This window comes from Aphelocoma coerulescens, chromosome 10 (assembly GCF_041296385.1).
Source record: "Aphelocoma coerulescens isolate FSJ_1873_10779 chromosome 10, UR_Acoe_1.0, whole genome shotgun sequence".
Classification (NCBI taxonomy): domain Eukaryota; kingdom Metazoa; phylum Chordata; class Aves; order Passeriformes; family Corvidae; genus Aphelocoma; species Aphelocoma coerulescens.
The window spans coordinates 20,313,320-20,327,505 of record NC_091024.1 but is presented as its reverse complement, the minus strand read 5'-3'; the positions used below and the strand labels follow the sequence as shown (position 1 = coordinate 20,327,505).

Genomic DNA, 14,186 nt, shown 5'->3' with positions numbered 1-14,186 from the left:
GAGGTGTGTGAAGGATTCTGGGAAGAGGCTGAGCTTCCTGATAATGATTCTCTCCACTTTGGTCCTCCTCTCCAAGGAAGAGCTTTTTATAAGCCTTGAAAGCAAACCAGTATTGTTTTCCTTAAGGGAACAGGAAATAGAAAGGAAGTGATCTTTTTTTCTTCCCCCAAGCAATTTTGCATCCTCCTTTCCAATAGGTACCTAATCTTTGGAAGCATTGTAAACCTGGAACTGTATTTTTTAGGAGGTTGTCAAATTACCTCAGGTTGGCTGAAGAGAAAAGCTGCTCGAATGGCTACTGATCAGAATAGTAGGAAAAATGGAAGGCTTCAATTGAAAAGAATTGAGCTTGGAGGCATGAAACCTGTGCTTTAGGAAGGTGTTCCAATGCCTGGACTGTGAACTCAGGTGTTCTTGCTCTAGTTTCCTGTCCTGGAATTCTAACGCAAAGCAATCACTGGGGAGAATCATGAATTACTTGAAATGCAGCTGAAGAATTGAAGATACCTGAATTTCAGGAGTGTAATTCAAGTGAGAGTCTCTGAAATTATGTAGTTGTCTAATATCCACCTCTGTGTTGTGCTAGGGAAGAGTTTGTTGGAAGTAGTGTGTGTGTGTGTGTTTTGAAATATTGAAAGCATCTTTGTACACTTAGCTGCCAAGTAGAATGGAAGAATGATTTAGTAGGTGGTTAAATTTTCATTCTCTCCTGTGTTGTGCAGGTACTTCGATGGCAACTTGGAGAAGCTCTTTGCTGAGTGTCACGTAATTAATCCAAGTAAAAAGTCTCGAACGCGCCAGATGAACACCAGGTCATCAGCCCAGGACATGTCCTGTCAGATCTGCTATCTGAACTACCCAAACTCGGTGAGTACCCGGTGGCCTCGGTGCTACCTGACCATCAACTCCCCAGATTTCCTACCTGAAATTTCACATTTTCCTGCAAAACACCTCTGAGAGTGCTGGGGCCTGGACAGCGGTGTAGTAAAGTTCAGGAAGAAGCAAGCAGGTGATGTTTGCAAAGGTCAGATACCAACTGAGATGTACAGATAAATGATATGTGAAATTAAAAATCTGTGAAAAGCATGATGGGCAAAGGCATATTTTCGGAAATAGAAGGGCAAGGCAGGAAACGGCTTTTAGAAGCAGTAAATAATGCTACAAAGTAGTCAAACTAGGAAGTCTGGAATAAAAGTGAGTAGAAGTAAAATGTGGATATCTTTGGATCTTTATCATGTTTGGACAATACCCTCTTGGTCAGACATGAGAGTGTGTTATGCAGTACTTGCTGGGGCTGTGCATCAATGTCCTGGGTGATAGTGCTGCTTTTTTGTGGCTGTTGACCAAACTGAAGCATTCCCACACACTGCTCAGAGGTCCAGGCTCTGCTGGGGCTCCCAGGGGCAGGACATACTGGTGGGAGGTCTGGGAGAAAAGGAGATGAGTGGAAAAGCTCAAACAGGAGAGTTTGTCAAAAGGCAAAGTGCTGATAGTAAGGAATTCTTCCTTTATTGGAACCTGCTCTTCGCGGGGGAGCTGCCCCTCCAGAACACCCTAAAACATGTGCTGGGTCTTTCCAAGCAAAGCTGCCCTGACAAAAGGCTTTGTTCTTGGCTCTGGGTGTGTTTTCAGCGAGGAAACATGATGAGCTTTGGGGTTCAGGAGTAGCCTGGGGTGAAGTTCCCTGATTGCAGCCTCTTCCTTGCTCTGGATCTTCCTTCCCTGGAGTGGGCAGAGCTGAGCAAAGGTCGGTTTCAGTCCTCCCATTCTCAGCATTAAGGTCCCTGTTCCTCTTGAGCCAGAAACCACAAGGCTTCACGTGTCTCCTCTTCAGTCTTGTGTGCCCTGACCTCCTTCTTGGAGAGGAGCTGCAAAGGCAAATTCCTGCTTTTTTATATGATGAGGTGCTTTGAAAGAGAAAGGCAGTATATCCTAATACGCTGTTCTCTCCTTTTTAACGTAGTTGCTGTGCTGGGTGGGGGTAAAACTCACAAGTGCCAGGCCTGTCCTCTGCCTTGGGGTACTGTGCTGCCTGGGAAGCAGAATCCTAGAGTCATGGAATACTGTGAGCTGGAACAGGCCCGCAAGGATCATCGAGGCCCTGCACAGGACAGCCCCCAAAATCACACCACAGCATTGTCCAGAGTTTTGAAACTGGAAAGAACAGCACAAAGCACACTAATACTTCTTGATTTTGTAGCTCAAATAGCAGTGGCCCAGTTGATAGAAGAGCAGATTTTTAGCTGGAGCAGAGAGATGTTGCAAGTGAGCAGGGCTGTCTCTGTTGTTGGTGTTGATTGAGTTAAAAGACATCAGAGGGGAACCTCTGTTTCTTTGCCCTACAAAAAAGCTGGAGCCTATAGGAAAAGTAATATTTATTATTTCTTCTGTAAAAGGCTTTAGTTTCTGTGTCTAAGGTGATTGAAATCTGTTTTGAAGCCGTTTTAGTTGATGTGAATTACAAACTCTAGGATTATTTTTATGTTCAGTGCCCAACCTAAAATCTCAGCTTTGCAAATCCCCTTGCAATGATCAGCTAATTTTTTTTCCACTTGAAAGCTGGGGGGTGGGGGGTTTGCCCTGTGAGCCCCTTTCAGCCTGTGGAAAGCTAGAGAGCTTGGGGGTGTTAAGAAGTTTTCCAGTGTGCAGTTGTTGCAGGAATGTTAGTCTTGAATATTCCCTCTCTTCTGTCTACAAAGTCTCTGTAGCTCTTCAGTCACCTCCAAAGAACTGTGGTTTGAGGTTTTGGGAAGCACCTGCCAAACGAGGCATTGGAAGCTCTCACCCAGCAAGTTTGAGGACTTAAGGGAGATGTTTTACCTGCTCTGTGTCCCTGTCAAGCAGTGTCAGGTCCCAGCAGTTATTTTGGGTGACACCTTTATTGGTAAGACAGGAACTGGGAGGGTCATGGCTTTGCCTTCCTTCTCTCTTGCCTCTCACCCTCAGGTTCCTTGGAGAGTGGGCTGGGGGTGTTTTTGGGAACATCCTGCTTTGTCCAGACTGTAGATGTTGAGCACAGATGTGGTGACAGCAGAACTGTCCCCTGGGCTAACGAGCTGCCTAAGGAGTCACTGCTCCCCCCCATCCTTGGTGGTTTTATGTTGGCCTTTTTACTTGCTCCCTTGACATCTTCTGTCAGCTGAGCCAAAAATAATTGGGAACTCCCTCAAAGTAAAGAAAAGAGCTGAGAGATTCTCTGCATTCCTTCCAGCCTGGGAGGAAGTGTGGTGATGGCTGCCTTTCTGTGGGCATTTAGCAAACCTTTTCCCTGCCTGAAATAGCCAAAACAGGTCTTACATGAAGATGTGTTCTGTGCTGGTTCCTCGTGTGTGCCTGCTGCAGGAGTATTTGGGTTTGGTAAGGAATGATTCCTTTGTCTGTGCTTGCTTCCCATCACATGTGGAGAAGCCAAAATTCAGGGAAAAGTCAGTGCTGTCTTTGGGATGGTTTCGTGCTGTGGCATCCCAGAAGTTACAGATGTTAAAGTAACTTTACTCTAACTCTGCATCTCCAGGAGACGCCACTTGGCCACAGCAGCATCTGTGGAGCATCAGGTACCTTTGTTATCTGGCTCAATAAGGGTTCAGAAATTGGAAGGTGTCTTTTTTCACTCTTGGAGCCAGTGTACCTGGCACCACATAGGTGTCAGCCTCCTCTCTGATCTCTTTGTTGGTTTTTTTGGGGCGGATGTCTCTATTTTTACCTGGAACTGAGTCAGATGCTCAGGTCAGAGTCACCCGTGTTGGTGCTCACAGGGTGCAGCCTGTGCTGGTGGCAGGAGTGTCAGAGCAGTGAAATCACAGCCTGCCAGCCTGGGGGAAGAGGGTGCTGACAGGCACCTTCCCTGGGCAATCCTGTGCCAGAGCATCCAGAGACAGCACAGCACAGCTGCTGCACCTCTGTGGGATGATGGCTGAGGAGGTGGTTTGGGAAGAACATTGTCCTCAAGTGGATTCTCCTTTCCTCAATTACCACCATTCTGCTGTTGTTTTGGGCTGTTCCACAGAGGATTCTGGGTTCTTTCCTCTGTGGAGTTTCATAGTTTGATGGTATCTGAGGGTGGAGTTCTGGTTTTATCTCACTGGCTGAGAAGTTGGTTTGCAAAGCTGAGCCAGCAAATACTACCTCTATAGTGGTATAAGTGAAGTGTTTGAAGTACAGTTTTCCTTGGTGCTGACTCTGGGTGTAAAATAGCTGTAAGCTGACCAGAGAAAAGTACTTTAATTCCAGTCTTTCCTCAGCAGTGTTTGCTTCTCCACCCCTTGTGTAACTCAGTCCCAGATGATATCTTGACAGCTCTGTGCAGATGATGCAGACAAGGATGGAGTTGTCCCTGCTGCTGTCTGTGACAGCTGATCATTATTGAATTTTATTTAGCAATTTACACCTGCCAATCAGGATCTTTAGTGTCCTCATCTGATGGGCATCTGGGTTTCAGGGGGAGGTTCCCGAGGAGGTCTAGGACTTTTGGGCAGCACCCACATGTGCCAAGGGGAAAAAATAGGAGGAATGAAGACTGTATCCTTATCACTGTGACCTGTTTGGTGTTGTATTTATTTGACTGATGTCCAAAGTAACATGGGAGAGAGCCATGCTGTGCTCCATATACACTCCTTAAACAAGGATAAATTTAAATGGGCCAGGATGGAAACATAGGCCACACCTTTTCTTGCTGCTGGGGTTGGGGATTAAAGTCTGGCTTTGGAAGAGTGACTAAGGCTGCTTTGGCAATGTTCTGTAGGGTGATGATGCAAAACGAATAGCAGTGTCTCAAGTGTGGTGTGGGGAATGAGGGATGGGATGGATGAACTGCACAGCACCAAGAAGGATGAAATTATGGAGTGAGTCCAGTGATAAAATGAGGCAATGTCTTGTGTTCTTTGTCATTGCAGTACTTCACTGGCCTAGAGTGTGGACACAAGTTCTGTATGCAGTGCTGGAGTGAATATTTAACTACCAAAATAATGGAGGAAGGCATGGGACAGGTAAAATCTCACCTCATGGCTTATTTCTGGAAATTCTGTGTATTGGAGAGATGGGGGAGAGTGTCCCCTGCTGAAGTTTAAGAACATCCAAAAGAATGACTGAGAAAACCCAAACCCCAAAGGTTTGGGGGCTGCAGGCTCTGCTACAGGTGAATCTGGAGGGAATTCTGTGGAATTGGTGCAGGTATCTGGGCTGGGGAAGGAGGAACCAGTGGCACAGCTGGGATGTGGTGGGAGAGGCAAGGCACTCCTTTGGCTGTGGATTGTAATGAAGTCTGTTGCCTTGGAATTCTTTGTGATGCAAAACCAGGATAAGCACTGTTCCTCCTATGACCTTTTTGTGTTTTTCAGACCATTTCATGCCCTGCCCATGGCTGTGATATCTTAGTGGACGACAATACAGTTATGTAAGTAATGCTCTTGGCTTTGCTCTCTCTTTCCATTGTGTTACTCATGTGTTATTCAAATCTATTCAAATGCTTATAACAAACTGCACAGAGGCTTGTAGGCAGCAGAGAAGCCTGTCTTGAATTGTTTGTTTTGATCCCACAATGTCTCTTAACTTCCTGTTTAGGTGTGACAACCCCATGTGACAGCACTGGGAGGAAAGAGTCCCTGACCAGTTTGGTCAGTGTGACACCAGGGTTTCCAAACCCTGTTTTACTGCTTTGTTCGTTTTGTTTCCTTCGATTTATGTCGGAATTCAGGACTTCTACCCAGGTCAACCCACTGGTTCCCCAAGCCCTATAGCTGTGGTTAATAGGTGAGTCAGAGGACAGGAGTCCTAAGGGCTGATTCAGGGTGTGTTTTTTGCCCTCTGATAGGAAGCAGTTGACCCTCAAACAGAAGATTTGATTAAGCTGGTGTGTCAGCCTGTGTCCTTGGAGTTATTGAGTTGTCCAGCTGTAGAATGACTGTTAGTTCGTGGTGGAGCAGTGAATTCCATGAGCTTCCCTCTCTGTTGTACTGGGGGAGGCTGTTGCATGAGCAATATCCTTCATAGTCCTGAACTTTGTTCAAGTTCATTTTAATTCTTCTTGCTAAAAAGCATCTCAGTAGAGGCTTATTCTGTTACCTTATTCTTTCCTTCCTGAAGCCTGACTCACTCATTGATATTAATTTGCTGGTTTTTATTATCAGTTGCTTTCAGAGTAGTGATTTCCCCAATTCTGCCTCTCTGTTACTCATGGAGTGTAGGCTGGATGGAAGTGGAAGTAGCTGAAGTGCTTTCCTGCCCTGTTGAGGGGTGGTTTGTAGAGCCCAGTGGGTGGAAACTGAGCTGAAGTTGGCATATCTTGAGTAACTTGATTGAGATTTTTGTTTACCAGAGGTTGAACTTCAATTTGTGGAATCGAATGCTCTCAGCAGGACTTTTTTGAGTGTTTTCTTGATTGCAACAGTTGGAATGAGCTGTTCAAACGGTGCATGTGAAATTGAGTAGCTGAAACCATTGGAGGCTGCAGTGGCAGCAGCAGCAAGGAAAGGATGGAAGAAAAGGAAGGCAGTGCTGTGGGATTCCAGCTGGCTGCAGAGGGCAGGGACAACGCCTGGGATAGGGCAGTGGCAGCTGGGTGCTAAAGCAAACAGGTCCCCTTTGTCTGAGTAAAACTAGAAACTGTTTCTAGAGGTAAAAATCCACCTTTCCCTGTTCTTACCTGCATTTCTGAGGGGAGGAAGGTGCATTTTTTGAAAAACTCATTCATTTAAAAGCCAGAATGGACAACTGTGGCAATCTTAGAATATGTCAATATATGTGACAAAAATGTAAATGATCTCAACTGGAACCTGCACCCACTTCTGTGACCTTAATTACTACTTTTTAGGTCTTTTCCTGTTTACAGAGTCTCCAGCTCTCAGTTTCTAAGTGATATGAACGCAAAATTAATATGATTTATGGGCTCTGGGCATGGGTTTCATCTCTTAATTTGTCTAGTTTCATTTATGATTTACCAAAAGACAATAATATTCAAAGCTAAATTCTTGAAGGTCTTGACCTGGTGATGCTGATCAGGGCAATCAAAGCATTTTGATAAGCAAAAAACCAGTGGATTATGTGCTCGGGTTAGTCATGGCATGACTATTAATTTAAATGCCAGTGCCTGATACATTGTTATAATTCAGTACATTTCCAAAGTGATACTTAGTATGTCTTGAAGCCCAGGTATGGGGTAAAAAATAGAAATTTATAATTCATACTAAATTCAGATTGTTTTCTCATACTTCAGTAAGTTCGACTCCAGAATTGCAGGAGAGATGCTTTGTCAGCTGATTTGTTTTATTTTAGCCCTGGGAATTGAGCTGCCACGTGCTGTGATTTATGTAATAACCAGCATGTGCTTGAGTGAGGAGCTCCCCAGCTGCCCAGGGCTGGGATTTGTGCTCATCCCATGGGCACACGCCACTCCTCAGGGAGTGTTGTAAGGATAACATGCAGGAGTACACTTAGTTTTGGCTGCAGCTGGAAAGGAAAATCCATTAATTCCAATATTCATCCATGGTATGGCCTGTATAAAGCTGTATTCCACAGTAGGATTTAAACCAGGAATGCTACACAGGGTGTGTTTGTCCAGCTTTATATTTAGGTATATTGGGAAGACACTTCAGTGTATATAACTTCAGTTATAGCTAAAAGACATTTTTGGAAGTGCTCAGCAATCCATAATTAAGTTACTTTGGATGTATTTAGGCTGGACAGTGCAAATGCCAGCTGGGATGGTGTGCCCAGGAGAAGAGTGGTCACCATGCTTGTCAAGGGTTCCCATCAGTCAGTTTTCCTCTGCTCTCCCAGTTCCAAGCAGACTGGAATTAATTTAAAGTCCATGTTGTGTACACTCCTAGTGATGTTGAATTCAAATCAACTTTGTTTTTATGGTAAATAGATTAAAACACCTTTAAGCTGAAGCTGTAGCATTCCACTGGAACCCAGCTAACATTAGGCTTCCCAAAGTTATTAACCACACAAGGGTTGTTCTGGAGCTTTTTAAAGGGATTTGCCACACAATGTGCATGTTTTATGTAAATGAACTGATTAAATTACTTGCTTTGTTTCTTTGGCTCTTCAGGAAAGTGTTTTAAAATAAAAATCCTCACACCAAGAGGTTCAGTTCTTTTGAACTGCATGAGCTTTCTGTTTCTGAAGCTAATATATTTATATGTGTATTTATATATTGAATACAATGAATGTAGTTTTCATAATAATAAATGGTCTAAAAAATAAATAGTGAACAGATGAGTACAAAAAGTATCTGCAAGTGCAGAAGGACAAATCAAACCTATTTGTCCTAACTTACTGGCTGTGTATGGGGTAAACAAGATTTCTGCTACAATTTTTGTTTCTTCCCTTCCCACAGGCGTCTGATCACAGATTCCAAGGTTAAATTAAAGTACCAGCATTTAATAACCAATAGTTTTGTAGAGGTGAGTTTTTACTTGAAATTTTTAATGGTTTGTAGGTTGTTTTTGTCTCACACACATACCCAGTCAGAGACTGGAGGCTTGTTTAGAACTGCAGAGCAGGGTTTCTTTGCATAGTCTCTAATCAAGTGTGAATGCAGCAGTTGTTTTATAGTCCTTTGCCTTACAGAGACAGTTGTAGGAAAATATTAGAAAAACTTCAGGACAAAAGACCTAAAGAGAATGCAAGAGCTGTTGCTTATTATCTGGGTCCTGAGAAGCAGAATTACACAGTTTTAACAGTTACATAATAGTTATTTATAACTCTTGAATGTTACCTGAGATACTTCAGATTGGAAAGCAGGAAATGCTGTAAACAACATCACTCATTAAACATTTTGCAAGTTGAAGTAAAACTGCAAAAATGCTTTAGCAAAATACTAATAGTTTTGTAGCCTCAAAATAAACTTGGAGAAAGGTGCTTTGCAAGATGTTTGCACTGTCCCAGTTTCCCAGTTGTGTGGGTTCAGCTGTCCTGTAGAGCCCATGGAGGAAGTTGTTATGGGATCAAGCTTTCAGTCCTTGCCAGAAGTGATGGGTGCAGTGGGTTTGGTTTTAATTTCTTAGCTGTTTACAGCCACGGCAAAGGGATGCAGGGCAGGAGCTGTCCTTGAGCACCTCCTTCCTGTGTGATGTGATGTGGGCTCTGTGCTTTGTTTCGCAGTGTAATCGACTGTTAAAGTGGTGTCCTGCCCCCGACTGCCACCACGTCGTTAAAGTCCAATACCCGGATGCTAAACCCGTGCGCTGCAAATGTGGCCGTCAGTTCTGGTAAGAGCCATCAGGGAAAGCTGCTGGAACTGCTTTGTGTGCACTGCCCTGAAGTGTTCGTGTGTGTTCATGGAGTCCCAGACTGCTCTGGCTTGGGAGGCGCCTTAAAGGCGATCGAGTTCCACCCTCTGCCATGGGCAGGGACACCTTCCGCTATCCCAGGCTGCTCCAAGCCTCATCCAGCCTGGCCTTGGGCACTTCCAGGGATCCAGGGGTGACTTCTCTAGAAACCGGTTTCAGTGTCTCACAACCCTCACAGTAAAGAATTTCTCCCTAATAATTCCATCTAACCCTGCCCTCTGACAGTGGGAAGCCATTTCCCCTTGTTCTGCCACTGTTTTGAAGTGGCCCTTGAGGGATTTCAGGATTGAAGGGGGGTGTGTTGTGTTTCCTTAGGACTGGCTTTGAACAACCCAGAAGAAAACCTCCCGTTTTAATTACAAGTACAATCATCTGCCCTGTTTGCTTATTTCCCCTTTTCTTTCCCTTACAGCTTTAACTGCGGTGAAAACTGGCATGATCCTGTTAAATGCAAGGTGAGCACGTCAAGGTCCTTTCCCAAATCTGTGTTTTGAAAAAGTTTTAAATCAATTTATGTGCAACACTTATCACTGAAGCCCAAGTTTTTGTGGCTGTCCATAGAATCATAGACTATCCTGAACTGGAAGGGGCCCCCAGGGATCACTGAGCCCAGCTGTTGTTCCCACCAGGGAGCAGAGTAGCTCATCTGTTTAAATCATAGCGTGAGAACCAGCAGTGAAATCCTACTGGGTGCCTTTACTGGCTGCCTCACAGTTGGACCTTGTGAGGGAACAGTGCCTCATCCAGGTGGGAGTTGTCTGGAAGAGGAGGTTGTGAGACCTGTGACCCCCTGCAGAGGAGTGAAGGTGCTTTTTGGACAAGGAGCATTCCTGTATGAGGTGTCCCTGTAGTGTTTGGTGCTTTGCATTGTACTGAAGGAACCAATTTGGTTTTGCTGGTTTGGGTTTGAAGGGATGCTAAAGGTTATCTAGTCCCACACCCTGCCATGGGCAGGGATACCTTCCACTAGCCCAGGTTGCTCCAAGCCCCATCCTTGAGCACTTCCAGGGATGGGGCATGCACAGCTTCTCTGGGCACCCTGTGCCAGGGCCTCACCACCCTCCCAGGAAACACTGCCTTCCCAATATCCCATCTAATCCTGCCCTCTTGTAGTGGGAAGCCATTCCCCCTTGTCCTGTCACTCCAGGCCCTTGTAAACAGTCTCTCTCCATCTTTCTTGTAGGCTCCTTTCAGGTACTGGAAGGCCACAGTTAGTCCCCCCAAAGCCAAAATGTCCTTATTATTTAAGGGTCCAACATGAAGTTTCTGTTGATTGAGCTTAAGAGCTGCAAACTCATTGCAGGAGTGTTTGTGCTGGGTGCTTGTGCTTGCTGGATCAGAATGGAGCTGCAGGAATTTTCTGCCACTAGATTAGTGGCTGTTGGCACAGTTTTCCAGCACCAACACCCCCCTATTCCCATGTGGTTGGGTGTACCTTTCCTTAATGTGAGCAGGTGTCTTGGGAACATCCTCCAGTTAGATTTAACGCTCTTCTTCAATCATTTTTCTGACAGTGGTTAAAGAAATGGATTAAGAAGTGTGATGATGACAGTGAAACCTCCAACTGGATTGCAGCCAACACAAAGGTGAGAGGTTTTTCATATTTTATACAGAGATTTTATATAGATTTGTCAGGTGAAAAGGACATCAATCTACTTCCATGCACTAGGATTGTTTTTTCTATTCTATGTTAAGAGCAAGCCTTAAAATCCACAGTACACTGAAGTGCTCTTGTTTGAAGAGCAAACAGGTGTTAATGCCTGGAATAAGGTGAGTTTCTTCAAGTTCAGTGAAAGAAAGTGCTTGGAAAAAACCAGTTAATTGGAGACTCAAAGGAAGCTCAAGATTTAAGACTTTGGGCTCCTGTCTGGCACTGGTGGCTTCCCTGAGCAAATCCATGCCCCATTCTGTGTGTGGAACATGTTACCACCACCAATGGCTCAGTTTGGCTGGGATCATTTACATCTGCCTTCAAATCCGTGGGACTGGTCTCCGGAGGAGCCTTCATTTCCGCTGGGCAGCGTTCCAGGTGGAGACTGGCAGAACAGCTGTTTGGGATTTCATTATGTTAAGGTCTTCCTTCTACTTAGCCCAACTTCGCCTGAAACTTTAGCATTTGATCACTTTGGGACAAATTAAAACCAAGGTTGTCATGGTGGCAAGGACACAAAAGCAGCAGATCCCGTGGGGGGCGAGGAGCAGGCCTGGGGCTCCCAGCTGAAGGAGGAAGGTGGAGAGGGAGTGAGGAAATGGCTGCTTTGTTTTCTTGGTTCTGTTATGTAACTGGTTAATGGCATTGTTTGCAGCAGCCTTGCTGCTTTCCAGGGCTGGCTGCCTGGTTTTCATCGAGCTGGAATGTTGTGTTATGGTGGCAGAGAAACACCCACTGTGCAGCTCAGATCAGGCTGGAGTGGGGCCGTGTGGGCCCTGCTTGGAGCTCACGGTGCCACCAAAGGGACTTTGGCTTTGTCTCAGTGTGTTCCAACGTGGCTCGGGGACTGAACCAGGTTTGTTTGGAGTTTGCTGGCTCTTCAGGGACTGCTCCTATTAAACCTGAGGAAGAGCACCCAATAGCTTGGAAAAGGCAGAGTGTAAGCACTGCTAGCCTTGGGTCTCACATATTTGGGACACTGGAACAGCCACAGCCCTGTTTTGCCTGTTAAAGCCCTCAGGAGGCTGATCTTGGGGTTCCCCATCTTGTACCTCCCCCTGCCTTGGGAATAAGAAGATTTTTGAGGGTGGGGAGCACCCATCTGGAGGGTGGCATCTGCCACCAGCCCTGCATCTCCGTTGGTACCTGTAGTCTGGTGGGAGCAGCAGAGCTGTCCTTGGACATTGCTGTCTAAGCTACTTCCTCTAATACTGTCCCAGACACTCCTACAGGGGAATACTTAGGAGCCCAGGCTGCAACAGGGGGAATATTGCCATCAGGGTAATCACTCCAGACATTTGAGCAAGCCAACTGTCCTGGAGTCTTGTGGCATCCATATCCATTGAATTAGCTGAAGGACAATATGGCATTCTTCTCTCGGAGCTGACGCTGGATTCAGTTGAGGGGAAAGTTGGGAGGGAGAGGAACCCACCCTCATGCTGATCTCTGCCTTGGGGAAGGTGGGAACCTCCAGCTTTGGCTGCTAGGATTTGTGCCCTGGGAGCTTTGCAGCCTCTGGAGAGCCCGATCAGCCTGGGATCATGGGGCTGCAGCCACCTCCCTCGTGCCCCAGTTCCCTGCTGGTCCCTGACCAGAGGCGTGGAGAGACCCAAGTGCTGTCTGGATGTGGGGCTGTAGCAATGGACTGGGATGGGAATTGTGCAGTTGGAGCGTGTATCCATCCCTCCTTTCTCTCTCTACTGTTCCTAGCAGGAAAGCAGGGCAGCCGTGTTTGGTGAGGCACAACTTGTGCCTGCACTGTTGGCTTCACAGCCTAAATTCTGTGTTGAATTTCATTTTGAAGAACCTAGAAAGGAATCGGGTACCATGAGATGCAAAAATCCCCATTTTCAGTGGGAACAGCTCTCCAAGGAATTCAATTGTGCCTACAGGCTCTGTTGCTGTTTCTGGCTTTTGGAAAGCACTTTCTGGAGCCATCCAGGCGTGAGTCCTGTCCCATGTGGGCTCCTCTCAGGGAAGGAGACTTCCTGTCATACCAAGATGAAGGTGTAAGAGCAAAATACCAATCCTCTGGAATGTGGGCTTGAAATCTGGATAATCCTTTGCAATGGGAGAATGTGAGATACATTTGTTCCGGCTTGTCCTGGGAGATGGAATTGGAAAGGAAAATTAGGCAATTGTGTGAGAGAATAAAAAAGTGAAACCCAGCTGAATTGGGTTCTGTTCCCAAACTGGAATGATGCGATGCATTTTTTGATGAATTATGTAGAGTGGTCTGAATGAAAAACGAGGAGATTCGAGTAGTGAGTTCTGTGGTTTCTGATATGATTTTTTTTTTCTTTTGCATTCATTTACTTGCACTTAGGAGACCTAAATTCCTTCTACAAAAGATACAGCCCTTGCAGCAGAGTGTGCTGGAGTAAATGTCTTTTTTCTTAAAATGAGCTACTTTCACATGAGTTCTGCTTAACTAGATTAATTTAAAGTTAAGGCAATACAAGTTCTTTATCAAGCCTGTAGTCCTCAGTCTTCTTGAGGAACGGGGTTGAATAGTCCAAGGATTTGCATATTTCTTCCTTTTTCAGTTTGCTTGATGAACTTGGTGCTTCAGTAGTTCCTTTCTTGAGTTAAACTAGGCAGGTTTCAGGTATTTGGGAATAAAGAAACCACTGAGATCCATTGCTTTTGTTACGTGGACATTCAAAAGAGCGAAAAAATAGAGGAAACTTGGATTTGTGCATTTATTTTGGGTTCTTGAGGGGTATCAAGACTATCTGAAAGTGGTCTAAAAGGAGGAGGGGAAACCTGTTTGGAACCCGAGTGTCAGCGATGTTAATCTCTGCCTCCTGGAATACCAAAGGGAGAGGAACAAAGGCGGTAATGGTGCTGGCCTTGGCTCAAGGCACTGCTTTTTACTGTGGGACTGAAATTGGTGTTAATGAAAGTTGTTCATCTGATACTAAAAACACCCCAGCCTTGCTTCTTCTGGCTCCTGGCACATCCCCATCCTTCCTTCCCAGACCAGACAGAGCTTGAAGGGCTGATGGATAAACCAGGCACATTTTCTTCTCAAAATAAACCATTGGCTGTTTTTGTCCCCTGCACAAGATAAAATGGCATGAGCACACATCTCTCCCTTTTCAGGTCACTTTTTAATGGCTGAACAAGTGCTCCCTCTGTACTTTCTGGAGATCCTGCACTTGTTCTAACGCGTGGAATTTCTGGCAGGACACGGGATCCTCCTGGGTACCTGCACCAAACTCTGCTCCTTCATTTCCCAGCAT

At 45.5% G+C, this 14,186-nt stretch overlaps 1 protein-coding gene across 1 annotated transcript in view; it reads left to right on the top strand.

Annotated features, from left to right (window-relative positions):
* ARIH1 (ariadne RBR E3 ubiquitin protein ligase 1) overlaps positions 1–14,186 on the top strand; it is a 50,370-nt gene that overhangs the window by 27,016 nt on the left and 9,168 nt on the right. Inside the window, exons 3-9 of the mRNA XM_069025240.1 lie at positions 723–867; positions 4,893–4,985; positions 5,337–5,392; positions 8,336–8,402; positions 9,103–9,209; positions 9,703–9,745; positions 10,805–10,876. Coding sequence (XP_068881341.1) covers positions 723–867; positions 4,893–4,985; positions 5,337–5,392; positions 8,336–8,402; positions 9,103–9,209; positions 9,703–9,745; positions 10,805–10,876 — 583 coding nt within the window. The remainder of the gene's footprint in view (positions 1–722; positions 868–4,892; positions 4,986–5,336; positions 5,393–8,335; positions 8,403–9,102; positions 9,210–9,702; positions 9,746–10,804; positions 10,877–14,186) is intronic.